General features: G+C 42.1%; 1 protein-coding gene across 6 annotated transcripts in view; it reads right to left on the bottom strand.

Annotated features, from left to right (window-relative positions):
* The window catches only part of HERC2 (HECT and RLD domain containing E3 ubiquitin protein ligase 2), a 132425-nt gene that overhangs the window by 105292 nt on the left and 11083 nt on the right, over positions 1-16050 (bottom strand). For all 6 annotated transcript variants that reach the window (XM_069970846.1, XM_069970840.1, XM_069970844.1 and 3 more), the window contains exons 3-5: positions 11793-11907; positions 7815-7952; positions 3562-3781 (exon numbers count right to left, since the gene is read on the bottom strand). In XM_069970846.1, coding sequence (XP_069826947.1) covers positions 3562-3781; positions 7815-7952; positions 11793-11907 — 473 coding nt within the window. The remainder of the gene's footprint in view (positions 1-3561; positions 3782-7814; positions 7953-11792; positions 11908-16050) is intronic.

Raw genomic sequence — 16050 nt, 5'->3', positions numbered from 1 at the left:
ATGAATAAAAAATAAAACAGCAACACGCATACCACAAACAGAAACAGAATCTAAACGTGATGATCGAATTCCCAGCTCACACAAAAGAAGAAACTAATTACAATTGTCATGAGAAATGCCAGTGTGCCTTCTAGTTGATTTACCTACCATCTTTGCTATACATAGAGTATGGAAGCTGTGTTTTTATTTAGCAAATTTAGAGTTTGTTACTTTCATTTAACAAAACTATTGATAGGTCACGGAGAATTGAGCCCAACAGCACCATGGAAAAATATCCAGTGAGGTCAAGGTAGATGCACACTGGGTAGGCAACATTCCCAAATGAAGGCTTACTTAAGCATACAGCATCATGGACGCCCAACAGCATCAAGTAATCAATGTTTCGCCCCTGACTGGTCTATCAAGCTTCATAAAGACCAGTCAGTCATCGTCTGCAACAAGCCAGCTAGAGCAGAGAGAAGCACTCAGCAAAGCATGTCTTCTTCACATACCAAAGGTTTTGTTAAATGACCGTGATACTTTAAACTCGCTACTGGGCATCATTTTGAATTTTAATCATAGAGAAAACATACTAGGAAAGTTGAATAACTAATACTTTCCTTTAAGCATATGGCACTGATGCCAAGTTATATTCTGCATAATAGCATATTAATAATTTCATGCTTCTGCTTGCTCTCAGTGAAGAAATCTCAAAACATCTGGATTTTTAAAGGGGTTATCCAGCGTAAATCTTTTTCTTTCAAATCAACTGGTGTCATAAAGTTATATAGATTTGTAATTTACTTCTATTAAAAAATGTCAAGTCTTCCCATACTTATCGGCTGCTGTATGTCCTGGAGGAAATGTTTTATCTTCAGTCTGACACAGTGCTCTCTGCTGACATCTCTGGCGAAGACAGGAACTGTCCAGAGTAGAAAACGTTTTCTATGGGAATCCCCATAGAAAACCTCTCCAGCTCTGGACAGTTCCTGTCTCCGCCGGAGATGTCAGCAGAGAGCACTATGTCAGACTGAAGATAAAACATTTCCTCCAGGACATACAGCAGCTGATAAGTATGGGAAGACTTGACATTTTTTAACTTTTTTTTTCTTACAGTCAACTTTATTTACAACCATCACCCTTCAAAGAGTTATGCGTTTTGTTTTTTTTTTCAGTTAACTTTAATAACACAATTGTCACCTAGAGCAAAGTAATAAAGAGAAGAAGCTGCTGGACTAACCATAATAATAATTGTTACATCATTTGGCTCATGGATACATTACACAAGACTTATCTGTGGGTATGCGATTCTTCTATTACTGACAGGGTTACTGAGCTGGTGTAGAAAAAAAAAAAAAAAAAAAAAAAAAAATCTGCACACATACCCCATTACATGTAGGGCTGGGCGATATTGGCCACCCCATTACATGTAGGGCTGGGCGATATTGGCCTAAATCAATATCGCGGTTTATCGCGGTTGTAGCTGCGGTAACTATAATTATGACACGCCCTTTTTGCAAACCACACCCACTTGCCATGCCAAACAAGCAATATTTTAATTCAAAAAAGTAAAAAAAAAAAATTTACTCACTGAGGAGCAACCCATGGCTGTGCCATTTAGTCCACTGCCATTATTATTATTATTTGTCGTCATTATTAGGGGGTCTCAGCAGAGACCTGGACGTGTATCTACAGGGGGTTACATAGGGAAAGGGGTGTATGACTGTAAAGGGAGGGGCAGGAAGGGGTCTATTACTATACAGGGGGGCGGATAGGGGTGTATAACTACAGGGGGGCTGATAGCAGTGTATGTCTATATGGGGGGCTGATAGTGTATGACTATACAGGGGGGGGGGACAGGGGTGTATGATATACAGGGGGCGGATAGGGTGTATGACTACAGGGGGGCTGATAGCAGTTTATGTCTATACGGGGGGCTGATAGCAGTTTATGTCTATACGGGGGGCTGATAGCAGTGTATGACTATACAGGGAGGACGGACAGGCGGATAGGGGTCTATGACTACACGGGGGCTGATAGCAGTGTAAGTCTGTGCGGGGGGGCTGATAGCAGTGTAAGTCTATACGGGGGGCTGATAGCGGTGTAAGTCTATACGGGGGGGCTGATAGCAGTTTATGACTATACAGGGGGTTGATAGCAGTATATGACTAAATGGGGGGCTGATAGGGGTGTATGACTGTACGGGGGGCTGATAGCAGTGTATGTCTATACGGGAGGCGGATAGGGGTGTATGACTATACAGGAGGGGGGGGCTGATAGGGATGTATTACTATACAGGGGTCGGATAGGGGTATATGACTATACGGGGGGCTGATAGGGGTGTATGACTATATAGGGGGCACATAGGGATGGATGGTGGATAGGGGTGTATGACTATAGGGAGGACGATTAGGGCTTTATTACTATATAAGGGGCACATAGGGATGGGGGTATGGGAAGTACAGGGCTAAAGCTTAGGAGGAATGAATGGGCTGCAGCAGGCAGAATGCCCACACACATAACTTATAGGAGACATTGCTGTGTGCTGCAACCCATTCATTCCTCCTAAGCTGCAGCACTGTACTGTTAATGATGCTGATGGAACTACAGTACAGCAGCCTCCCAAATGCTGCTCCTCCATATCCTGCTCGTGACCCTGCACACACAGAACAGGTGCAGCGCTCGCCGGTCATGTGTGTGTGGTGTGTGGTGGGGGGCGCTCATACGGGACAGGACTGATGCGGAGGGGCGCACCCACACGGGACAGGACTGATGGGGGAGGGGGCACTGGGACGGGACGGGTGCAGGAGGATGGGGCACTCAGACACTCTCACCACTGCTGCTCCTCCTCCACCTCCCGCTCTGATACTGGCATCCCTGCACATAACGTGCAGCGCTCATGCCGGGCCTCACGTGTGTGTGTTGGGGGGCACTCTGACGGGGGGAAGGTACTGACAAGCCGGGACTGGAGCGGGGAGGAGGCGCTCGGACAGCTCAGACCAGGATATAAAAATACCGCAGATACCATCCTCGCCAGAGATGGTATCTGTATTTTTGCGGTATACTGCCCAGCCCTAATTACATGTATATAAGAAAAGGGTACAATTCCATTTTCAATAAAAACTCAACAACAACTCCTTTAATGCTTCAGTATATATACTGAGACATTATGCATAGTTGCGTGATTACAACTTTATCGATCAGTTTGGGTCCTGCATTTCTGTCCCCGCAGGGCTATGCCATTGTGCAAAAACATCAGTGTCGGACTTCACAAGTGTTCTACTGGACAAAGTGGCTGAAACTCCCACGTATACCCTGTAGAAAATCTTCCCAGAAGAGAGGAAGGTGTTATGACCTTTTTTCATATGCAAATAATAGATCCTATTTTAATAAAAACTAGAAAACAGGGGGCAGAATCTGAAAAAATATTTTGCCATCTTGCTAATATTCCAGACATGCATCCTAACCCGAAACATCCACACAATCTATTCCATCCTAATAGCATTTCTAGGGGTACAGGAATCCAGCGGCCAAGCATCCACTAATATTTCATGGGCACGGCTGACGTTATGTAACAATTACCCTTTCTTTTCTGCTGCAGGAGGAGGGACCGCGTTACTCTTCCACTTCACTTTGATGTTTTCCTGAAAAACAGTTCTGTTCAGTGCAATGAAATATCGCTCCAGTATGACCAGTCTTTGCTTTAGTCTCATAGCGGAGAGGGTGGTGGTGGCAGTCTGAGTTGCGAGGGTTTGCTGTTCCTTCACAAGCACACAGAGGCTCTCCTTGAGTTCATTCACATCTGTAAAAGAAATAGGTGATACTTCAAACCCATACAAAGTACCCACTAGAACAAATGAAGTTATGCCTATAAATGTTCTATTTTTTGGACACAGGATTTGCTGCTGGAAAATGAACCTTTATGTCAATCAAGCAGCAGTGGAACCAGTGGGAATACAAGCAGACATCCCGGTAAAAAAACTAACTAAAACACTTTTATAAAACATAGACAATTATAAGCAGAAGAAAAAGACCACTGGGTCCATCTAGTCTGCCCTTTTAGTATTTCCTTTCTTATTATCTTAGGATAGATATATGTTTATCCCAGGCAGGTTTACATTCTGTTATTGTAGATTTACCAACCACCTATGCTGGAAGTTTGTTCCAAGCATCTACTACTCCTTAGATGCAATCTGCAGCTCATACTACAAAATTAAGACAGACTCCCTTTAAGCTGTTAAAAGGGTTATTACAAGGTATGTTTTTGCCCACTAGAATAAAATATTTGCAAAATATTGTATTTCACGATTGATACAATGTATTCCTGGTGTTGATTTTGACTAACTACAGTCCTACACTGAACACCAAGGCACAGGCAAAAGAATTGTAAAAATGTGCCAACCAGTGGTAACATAAACCTGATTACAGCGTTGCTATGTGCACATGAACACTAAGACACGTGCCCCAAAATAACAGTCTGCCTCCCAATCTCTGGAGTGATACCCGAGCAGCCGTAGTAAACACAAGAACATAATCCCCACAGTGAGAGATTAGAGTGATGAGAAGTTCACTGGATCAGACCACCAGGACAAAGTGAGCACAACTCCACTTCAGGTCAAATATCTCATTAGAAAAGTAATGTTTACAGACATTAAAAATTAAACTATTAAGTTAAATGGCCCACCAGAAGCAACAGCTTTAGAAGTACACACAACATTACCAAGGGTTATCAATAACTATCAATAGGTTATGTCCATGTGGACAGTTAGGGAGCCTTCATGTGTTCTGCAATTGCAATACGTGTACAAAAGATGGACCAGAATGCGGAACTCCCGACATCATGATTCCCCCGGTCACTGACGTTCCACTCAGTCTAATAGTAGCTGCGGCAGGACAAGGCCCCGATCGGCTGAGCAGGACGTCGGTGACCCCGAAGCAGCAGGCGGGAGTGCGAGCAGATAATGTATTCGCTTGTTAAAGCCCAGCATCCAATTAGGGTACTATTACACGGAACAACAATCAGGCAGATTATCGTTCCGTGTAATAAACACAACGATCAGCCGATGATCGTTTTCATCGGCTGATTGTTGATATAGGTTCTGACCTAAAATTGTAGGCCACAGACCGCACAGCGCTACGCGTAATAGCGGTGCGCGGCTGGCGATTTGCAAAATAAATACATTACCTATCCATGGTCCAGGGCTTCTCTTGCTCCTCTTCTCCCCGAGTCCCGCGCGCTGCAGCTTCAAAATGGCCTGTTTTGGCTGACAGGCCACTCAGCCAATCAGGCTGGGACTGCCGTGGCCAGTGATTAGTTGAGCGGCCTGTCAGCCAAGACAGGCCGCTCTGAAGCTGCAGCGCACGGGACCTGGGGAAAAGCGGACCGCAAGAGGAGCCCTGGACCCGGGATAGGTAATGTATGCCAGTTTAGCAAGGGCTCAAGGACATCGGTAATAGGTAATGGGCCGTGTAATATGCCCAGTGAACGAGCGCCGATCTGACAGATCGGCACTCGTTTACTGTTATTATTGGGCCCTCATCGGCCCGTGTAATAGGACCCTTAGTCAAGAAGGCAGGCCATGACAGTGCAGAGTTTTGCAGCAGATTTCACTACGAAACTCAGTGATGACCGCAAGAGTGACATTACTGCAGGCCGGAGTGGCAGGCCGGATAGGTGCAATGAGAGCGGCAATCCCGCCCCCCAGTGAGCAAACCAGACAAATTTACTAATGAATTAAACTGAAGATTTTGCATAAATGAAGAAGGGCATGAAAGTAATGTAAGAAGACTACCTTTATTCTCAGTATTCCATGTTCTACTGGAACATAACAGCTGGTAGAGTCTAACCTGCTGTTAGTTTCCCTTTAGTGATCAGCTGGTTAGGTTCTGTTCACACCACTGTAATTTTAGTGCCAGTATATGCAATGTGCCCTGCTAGATTTATAATTGCCTAATATAATTACCTTACTTATATTCCACAGAACTTTACAGAGATATGGGCAGGTATACATCCTAAAGCAAGAAACCTTTAAAGGGGTTATCCAGCGCTACAAAAACCATGGCCACTTTCCCCCCTCTCTTGTTTCCAGTTCAGGTGTAGTTTGCAATTAAGATCCATTTACTTCAATGGAACTGAGTTTGAAACCCCACCCAATCTGGAGAAAAGAGCGGGACAAAAGTGGCCATGTTTTTGGAGCACTGGATAACCCCTTTAAAAATCCAGAATAATGATATATGTGTGTGTGAATTTGTGATCTTGTAAATGAGAAGTGAAAAATCTCTAGATTATTAATAGCTAGTATAAAGGCCACATGCACCTGACCCATGTTCCCATATAACCAGTTCAGGAGACAGTTCTTAGAAATCAAAGGCTAACTGCAGGGATTCTCTTCTCTAAGAAGATCAGCTTTCTCATTTGCCTCCAAGCTGAATGAAGTGTGAATCCCTGGTCAGCTGAGCATGTACTAACCTCAGTAAACTGCAGGAGGACACAAATAAATTATAAACTAAATACTGGGTTGGGTTAGAACCAGGGCTGTGGAGTCGGTAAGCCGCAGCTCCGACTCAGACTCCTGAATTTTATCAAGACCAACTCAGACTCCCGACTCTGAATCCTGCCTGGTTATATACCAGGGGAGTTATCTATCACACTGGCTCAGCAGCTTCTCCCTAATGTCCTACATGATCCTGGGGCGACTTCTGAGTGAATAAAGGAATACTGTATATATAGCAGATTCTGAAGTGTGTGCAGTGGATGCAGCCAGTCTCCAGCCTCCATGTCCTGAACTACTCAACTAGACTAGATGGAGCAGGTGATCTTTTCCTGCTGACAATCTTCTATGTTTCTAACTAAATATTCACGATACTTAAAGAAACACTGCTAACAATGCCAGATACCTGTAATATAGGGGTCACACATAGTGATATAGAGAGGGGTCACGCAGCGACCAGCCAACGATCGGCACCTCGACTGACTGCTGTCTCTATAACACAGGGCACTATCTGCCCGATTCGGCAGATACCCTCTCTCTGCAATAGGACCCTTAGCATGGGCCAAAACCATTTACATTTTCTAGCATTATCCAGAAAATGTATCCAAAGAATGAAGAGCATAGGTAACCAACACCCAAAAAAATAAAAAAAAAAAATGGACTGTGCAAAACAAGTTCTCAAACATTTTTTTTTTTATTTGAGAGGCTTAAAAAGGGGTTGTCAGGCATTAGGCTGCTGCTATGTAGAAAACAATAAAAAGCCTACACTTCCCTCTCCGCACCAGTGTCCTCCTGTGGTGTGATTTAGAAAGCGCTGGGTCTCAATTCTTAGATCCACTGTGATTGCTAGCTAAAAGAGTCTGGCTGCCCAGTCTGAGCCATTTACTCCATTATACTCTATAGTCTAATTTTGTGATTGGGCTGGAGTCTGTTGTGCGCTTCACCTGCTCATAACTAGTAATTGCAGCAGGTCTCAGGTTTACAATCACACTCACTGTCAAAAGGCTGAAGGATAACTTTAGGTAGTCGATATTAGGAACAAGAGCTAGGGAGTCGGTAATCCTGAATTTTATGAGGCACCAACTCAGACTCCTGCTCCTTCATAAATGGCCAGTCAGACACCAGAGAAGTTATTTATCACAGTAGTGTAAAGTAGATCTGGCCCAGCACCTTGATCCTGGGGCGGCTTTTGAGTGAATAAGGCAAAGATATAAAGCAAATTCTCCTCTTTGTGTGCAGTGGATGCAACTAGTCTCCAGCCACCATGTCCTGAACAACTATATCCTAATCAAGCAAGTCAAAAACCAACCTGTCCATTCCAGAGAACTTCACATGAGTCCTTACCTGGCTGTCTGCCCCAGACCCAGCTGTCCATTATGGTTTTGGCCTTGTAGTTTGGTATTGGCATTTCGTCATCCTCTTTCTTCTCCCTGTCATTTTGATCCTCTTTTTTTGAGCTTGCTTGGGCTTCGTTTACTTCATCTAAAAAAGAAGATATTTGGGGGGGAAATTATAATTTTTTGTTTTTTAATGATCTAGCACATTCAATTTTATACAGCAATATACTTCCTAAAAGGCTAATTACTGAAGTCAATGGTTGTCTGCAATGTTCCTAGTATATACTAAAATGTAAAAAAAAAAAAAAAAAAAAAAAAATTCTTACGCAAAAACAACTAGGTTAACTTAGTCTAAAAAAAATAAGCTTTAATATTGGAAAATTTATCAAAGCTTACACCAGAAAACTGGCATTAAAAAAAAATAAAATTATATTTATAAATTAATTAATTAATTAATTAATTAATTAATCTTTTGCAAAATACTTTTGGTTGTGATTGTGAAAACCACAGTACTAGTCCTGAATGTTGATCAAAATGACATTTGCACCAAAAAAACAAACACATTTCATGACAACTTCCACACCTATTGTGCAATTTAAAGACCTGATTTAAAACTACAACCTTAAAGTACAACTAACAGCATTAATAAAATGTTTATATTATAAGTGTTAAAGGGTTAATACCTTGCAAATATCAATAATTCAGGTAAAAAGAATGGGGGGGGGGGGGGTGCAAGTACTTCACCACTAAAGGGAAATTAACAGCATTTTAGAAGACTCAATATTCAGATTCAAGCACCTACTTAATATTCATGAGGAGGGGCGGGCCGACTGGGTAAAATAAATTACCACAGAGAAGGATAATATTACAGAGGGATTTGAAGAAGCTGGAAGCTTGGGCAGAGAAATGCCAAATTAAGTTTAATGTGGATAAATATAAGGTTATGCAGTTGGGCCGTAGAAATATCAAGTACAGTTATGTGCTAAATAATAAATCACTGGGTAAAACTGCTTCCGAAAAAGACCTGGGGGTATGTGGAGTACAGTAAACACAACTTTAGTGATCAGTTTCAGGCAGTGGCTGCCAAGGCTAATAAAATAATAAGAGGCATAGATGCTAAAGATGAGAGTATAGTTTTGCCCCTTTATAAATCACTGGTCATACTGTGTACAGTTTTGGGCACCAATATATAAGAAAGACACAGCTGAACTGGAGAGGAGGGTGACCAAGGTCATTATGGGAATGGGTGGGTTACAGTACCAGGACAGGTTATAAAGCTTGGAGCTATTTAGTTTAGCGATGCGTGGTTGGCGCCCGACTATTTTAGGTACAAATCTAAACCAACCATCAGCCGATGATCGTTGTCATTGGCTGATTGTTGTTTCTGTTACACAGAGCGATAACCGGCCGAACTGGCCCAATTCAGCAGATTATCGCTCAGAGTAATAGGGCCCAAAGGCTGGAAAGAAAACTCCACTTCCTGGATTGCATGCAGCGGCTGAGGAGTTGTGACAAGCGATTAGTGCTCTCTCTGCTGTTATTGAGTCCCTAAGAGCCCCTTTATGACACACAGCTATTTCTCATTTTCAACAGGAACATTCTTTCCCTTACTTGTCTGATTAAATCACAGGACCGTACTTACTCCTCTTTGCTACATCATAACAGTGCTGCATTAAGTGCGCTGGAATAAGTATGATTTACATAGTATAGTACTATAGATGGCATGCAGGGGGAGTTACTGATGCACTGGAGTAGCAAAGGAAAGTTGAGAAAAAGGTAACAGCAGCAGGGCAAGGAATGGGTTAAACTAGGCACTATATTCATTAATTATCACTACAACAAGCCTGCAAAATAAAAATAAAAAAAGGTATGGGAAGCACAAGATTACATTCAAAAGGAAACACTATGTACATACAGTAGTAGGAACACCACGGTTTACACAAGGAGAGAACACAATGAGAGAAGTCATCTAAAAGGAGGAAGACAGGCTCACAGCATGCTGGTACACAACCTAGACTCTCTCGTTCTCCCCTGCATAGAACTAAGCCCTGCCCTCGATTCCCGTCTTCCACCCTGGTCTTTCTATTACTAAAGGCAGACTAAGCATAACAGAGTGAACTGCAAATTGCAGGGAAGTGAAACACTTAGTGGTCAAAATCTTATGGAGTTGCTTTTTTCCCTTGAGGTAAGAAGTAATTTCTGGTAAATTAAGATATTTACAACTATAGTTAGAATCAGGGAGATTACCACCTGGAGAGAAGTTGTTTAAAATGACAGAGACTATTTACATTCAATAACTTATAAAGTTATCTAAACAGGACACACGTTTAACACGATAGCTGGAAATTGAGCAACTATCCATAAAAGTTAATTATTAGGTTTACCAATGACTCCATGTCTCCAGATTAAAAAGTGTAATATTAAAAGTAGCAGCGAAATTTAAGAGGACAGTGCTTTATTAGGTGAATTTGCAGACTGTAAGATCAAGCCAGACAGAGTACCTCATCTAGTTAGCTTCCTCGCAGCCTATTTAGGTCTGATGAAGGACAAAGTGTAAGCCAAAACTTTGCTGCTACCACTAATAGCTCTATTCCAAGTCTGAACGCATCGCTTCACCAATAAACTTAATTTGCATTCCATTTTGGGGCGTGCTACTACTCCTTTGGTTTATTGGGTATAACTCTGTAGCCTTGAAGATAGGTCAGTGCAGTGTACCCTTGTCTCTGCTTAGCGTGTACAATCATGGGAGCTCTACCTGAATAAAGAAGAGTGGCAAGAGTTTGATCAGCAAGAACAGTGCCATTCGTGATACAATCCTGATATGCCAAAAGAACAATGGAACCACATGTAGAAAAAATAGATAATAATTTTAACTGTTAATTAATCTAAAGGGCTAGAAATTAGAGTGTTTCTTCTTTATTTGAATAGTAATGGTGATAATTATAATAAAAATAAAAAAGGGCAGGATGAAAGACAATAATCAATGCTAGAGGAAGGGGCTTGGTTAAAGCTATAGAGGCACAGAGTTCACAAGTCTCTCACCCTAAAGCTTCGTCAACACATCAGAATCCTGATTATGGACAGAAAAAGGAACCATGGATTTCTATGTGGTCGTCCATACATGCATATTAAAAATGGATCCCTGTGTAACGGCCCATGCAGGACATCACAGAGGCTTTTATAGGAGTAGATGGATTTGTTTTAAAACAGATGACATACAGATGAACCATCCATGTGCTGCCCGTCTTTACTGATGCCTTGCCTGGCATGCGTCTCCCAGTGGCCATTTAAACAGAACATTTCTGCCACTGTTTGGCCCCCTGCAGTCCTGTGTTGCCCCCCTTAGCAGCTTTAAGATTTGCAAAAACGATGGACCTGCAGTTCCTCTTGTGGATAAGTGCAGGTGAATAGGGAAAACCGGAAGGAGTGGTCTACTACTCATATGAGTGTGAACAGTAGAGCACGGTACCACAGTATAGTTCAGTGTAGAATTTATTGTTAGTAACACATTTTGGCCTATACAACCCAATCGGGCTTTTCTCAAGTATCAGAAAGGCCCAAATGCATTGTATGGGACGAAATGCTAAACAATAAATTATACTTTGGACTACATACTCGTATCAGTAGTAGAACACTCCTCTCGGTTTTCCTTATTCACGAGGGGATATACAGATCCATTGGTCATATTTGTGATCCATCTTCACATTGCTGTAAACCATGATGCTCCAGTGGTGTCCCCAGACATGCATTGGTGATACATTAGATACTCATTACAATACTTTTCAAAAACAGGTTATTTGTTGCACTACAAAACAAAGAAGATAGGTCGGCACTTCCAAGAGTAAAAAATCTCTTCATTAAAGTTCTTTAAAATCCATATCACAAGTCTACAAGCATAAAAAAATTGTTTGTTGCACTCCCTCAGGAGAAAATGTGTCCTCTTCCTTGCATAGGGCACAGAAATAAAAGCTAAACCTCTCCTCACCTTTTCTGGATGGAAGGTCTCCAATCTGGCTACATTCACTTCCCATGTAAACAATCTCTCCGTCTTTGACCATTTCGTTCCACAGGCTGCAGAATCCATCGCGTGTAAAGGCAAGCTGCAGTATTAATATAGTATTAATATACTGAACTAGTAACACAAATATACTGATAAGCTTTTAATGAAATTTTAACAGTTTTTATATAATACACAGAAGAGCACGAATATACATGCATTTGCTTTATACATTTATACAACAAACAATTGCATGGGGATATGTACACTATGGGGGAGATTTATCAAAGGGTGTAAAATATACACTGGTGTAAACTGCCCACAGCAACCAATCACAGCTCAGCTTTCAGCTCTGGTCAAATGAAAGAGGCGATGTGATTGGTTGCTGTGCGCAGTTTCCAGAAGTCTTTATTTTTTGCCCTTTGATAGATCTAGGCCATTTTGGGTGTGACTTCTGTATCTACTCCTGAAGGAATGACCCAGAATTCCTACATGAATAAGTTGCACAAGTGTCCATTGTAAACAACCAATGACAGAGAGAGAACAGATATTTCCCTGGCAAGAGCTTCTCATTCAGGCCATGAAACTAAAAACCCACCACAACACACTGACACAAGAAAATAAAAACAGCATACATATACAGTGTCTGGTATTGGGAAAGAGGTACCAAGTCCTAGAAGCAACCTGTCAGCTGAGAAAGTTATTTACTACCGCTGTAAATAGACGATGGGGGGAGATTTATCAAATTGGTGTAAAGTGAAACTGGCTCAGTGGCCCCTAGCAACCAGATTCCAACTTTCATTCCTCACACATTTTTTTAAAAATGAAAGGCGGAATCTGATTGCTAGGAACAACTGAGACAATTCTAGTTTACATCAGTTTGCCCCTATAGGTTACGTTTTATCAAAAATGTTCTAGCTTTATCTGACTACTCAAACATGATTAATTCTCTATAGAATCATATGGATCATGCTCCACACTTGGACCCAAATCAGGATTATTAAAATGGGCTCCTCCTGCACTGTCCAAAGGTATCATCCATGTTATATAGATACTAACAACAGTAGATGGGACTGATATGAGGAAATCCCTGCACTAGTCTGCAAATGTAAAAAAAACAACAACACACACACACACGATATACCTGAGGGTACATTCGCTTTAAATATGGTAAAGATCCAAATTAAGTTGAGGGTAGTTTTTGTTAATGAAAAAAAAAAAAAAAAAAAACGAAAAAAAGAACAAGGGGACACAATGAGAAGTGAGCAGGAGGAAAGATGAGAAGCAACATGAGAAATTATTGTTACATTTTTAGCAGATTTGGTTGGTAATTCCACTGTAAATGAATTTAAAATATGCCTTACATTTCTCACACATATCCGGGATACCAGGAGGGGGGGGGAGGTGGTCAATGCTATGCCAGGCATTATAGTAGTTTTTAGTAGTCCTATTAAAGACAGTTCTATAGCTCGCAGTCGGAGGTTACTGCCAGATGACCCAATCTCTTCACTATAAGAGTATGTTCGCACTGAGTAAAATTGGCAGAATTCCGCAGCGGAGCTCTCCGCCTGCCTCAGTGTCCCACAGTGTCTTTATGGGAGGGCTTGTGCACCTCCGCTACCACCACTCTCCGCACAAAGAATTGACATGTCAATTCTTTGAGCGGAGAGCAATTCGTGCGGAGGTGAGCGAGCCCTCCCATAGAGATACTGTGGGACACTTAGGCAGGAGTGATTCCACAATTATACTCAGTGTGAACATACCCGATCTCTTCCTGCCTTGACTAGTGATGACAGGAACGCCCCGGATTCTCCACTGACATTGAAGAAATTGGCAGCGGCATCCGTGACTAATTGTAGAGCACCAGGTATGGATGGCTTACTAAGGAAGCTGTACAAGAAGGTGGGGGATGTGCTGCTCCCCAATTACTTTAGGTGTGGCAACATTTAGCGGAAACCGGGTTCTGCCCAAGCCGGGTAGAGACCCAGTGTTACCAAGTTCTTACAGACCAACTTTTTTTATGAGGATTTCAAGATCTTAAAGCCTTAGCTTACATCACTCCTAATATACCAACTCGTCGTATAGCAACTAACATCCACAGGTTGCATCTAAATTTGCAAATTCCATTAAAGGAGCCAGCGGCTCGTGTGGACTGATCACTTGACAATGTCAAAGCCTTTGACGGCTATGAGTGGCCGTTTCTATGGGCGGTCTAGGAAAGGATGAATTTTGGTTCTTTCATTATCTCATATATTAGGTTATTATATTCTTCTCCTAGAGCCAGATTGAAGACAAATGGTGAGCTATCATCCACCTTTCCATTGGACACGGTAGGGATGCCCGGCCATAGAGCCTTTGGAGTCCCTGATTCATTCACACCCACATATACATGGATTTAGGAGGGATACTCTAGAACAGTGTCTCAATTCCAGTCCTCATGGTCAACCAACAGGTCATGTTCTGAGGATATCCTATACAAAAGAACATCTGTGATAAAATTGGATTAGGCAGGATGCACTCTGACCCAGATGTTTGAGAAATGAAGGTAGCATACAGGTAGCTGTATTGGCAAGAAGTCGCATCCACAATTGCATGCCCCTGGTTAAGCACCACCAGCCCTAACTAGGAAGAGACCTGTCCCCACCCTCTCAACACGAGCCCTATCTGCAGGACTATCTGCAAGGCGAGGCCCCAAATGCTCCTAAGCCCCGGATTAGCATAGGGGCAATCTGCACAACGCAAAGAGAAGAATCATTAAGGGCCCTATTACACGGGATGATTATCGTGCGAAAAATAGTTATACCGTTCAAATTTAAACGATAATCGTTCTGTGTAATTGCAGGCAATGATCGAAAAATCGTTCGTATGTCGTTGATCTAAATCTAGATTATGGCTAATCATTCGCTGTAATTCCACATTCGTTCGCTCAAGTTCCGCATTTGCTCACTAATTCTTCAGTGTAATTGCACATTTTTCATTGTTTTGCTGGGATCAGAAGGAATAAACAAGTATAGTAACAATCGCAATATCGATTGTAGTCACAATGGTAACTAACGACTATCGTTCTGTGTAATATGGTGAACGATTTTAGGTTAACGATAAACGTTTATCATTAGTCGTTAAAAATTGCAGCGTGTAATAGGACCCTAACAGCTGTGCAGTTAGAAGGTAGAGAGCTTCTGGGGCATATCAGCAGGTTCATTGGGCAGAGTCTGCCACTTTGATGCACTGTGCCGATAGCTTATCATTGGTGGGGAAAAAGCATTTATTGCTGCATTGTGAAGTTTTGTTATTGCTAGTAGAGTAGTTATTGCTGCATTGTGAGGTTTTGTTACTGCTAGTAGAGTAGTTCTAGTTGCATTGTGAGGTTTTGTTATTGCTAGTAGAGTAGTTCTAGTTGCATTGTGAGGTTTTGTTATTGCTTGTAGAGTAGTTATTGCTGCATTGTGAGGTTTTGTTATTTCTAGTAGAGTAGTTATAGTTGCATAGTTGAAAAGTTATTTATTAATTAGAGATGAGTAAACAGAGTAAGTTCAGGTTCCTCTGAACTGAAACTCTCTACATTTGATTACCGGTGGCTGAAGTTAGATGCAGCCCTAGGGAGCCCTGGAAAACATGGATATGGCCTTTGGCAGTCTCCCATCTTCCAGACAGCCTTAGGGCAGCATCCAACTTCCTCAGCCACTAGTAAACAAATGCAGAGAGTTCGGGTTCGGTGTAGTGTTGTGTATTTGTTTATTGCTCCTAGGGGATTTTTTATGCAGTGCACTGCAATATTTGGTGCTGTGCTTGTTGGTAAGACCCCAGTATCAACATAAATTTCCTGGTGAGGAATGAGTAGAAAGGGTTTAGGAAGGCCTGGTCCAAACTACATTACCTACATTTAATCTATTAACACTTCCACAACCCCACTCTTGCTGGTATCCATGACTCTGCTGGGTTAGACAGAGTATGCAGACGATTTACTTGTTTTTCTTAAACAATGGAGTATTATCAGTGATTATAATGATTCATGGGCCGGAGGAAGCATAAGCGGATCCTCAGTCACCCTGTGGAGCTCGACAGCCTTCTGTACATCATTTCTATTCATTTGATGTTGCTGTCTGTATGTTAGAATGAACAGCATGGGTGTCCCCGCAGATGCTGTGGCAAGGTCAGGGGCCTTTCTACAGCTAACTACTGGGGATCCCCCACTCAGGAGATGGCTCCTATTTACAGCAATACATCCAGTTCACACAAGTTCAGC

This window comes from Dendropsophus ebraccatus, chromosome 5 (assembly GCF_027789765.1).
Source record: "Dendropsophus ebraccatus isolate aDenEbr1 chromosome 5, aDenEbr1.pat, whole genome shotgun sequence".
NCBI lineage: Eukaryota > Metazoa > Chordata > Amphibia > Anura > Hylidae > Dendropsophus > Dendropsophus ebraccatus.
This window is presented reverse-complemented; position numbering and strand designations above follow the sequence as displayed.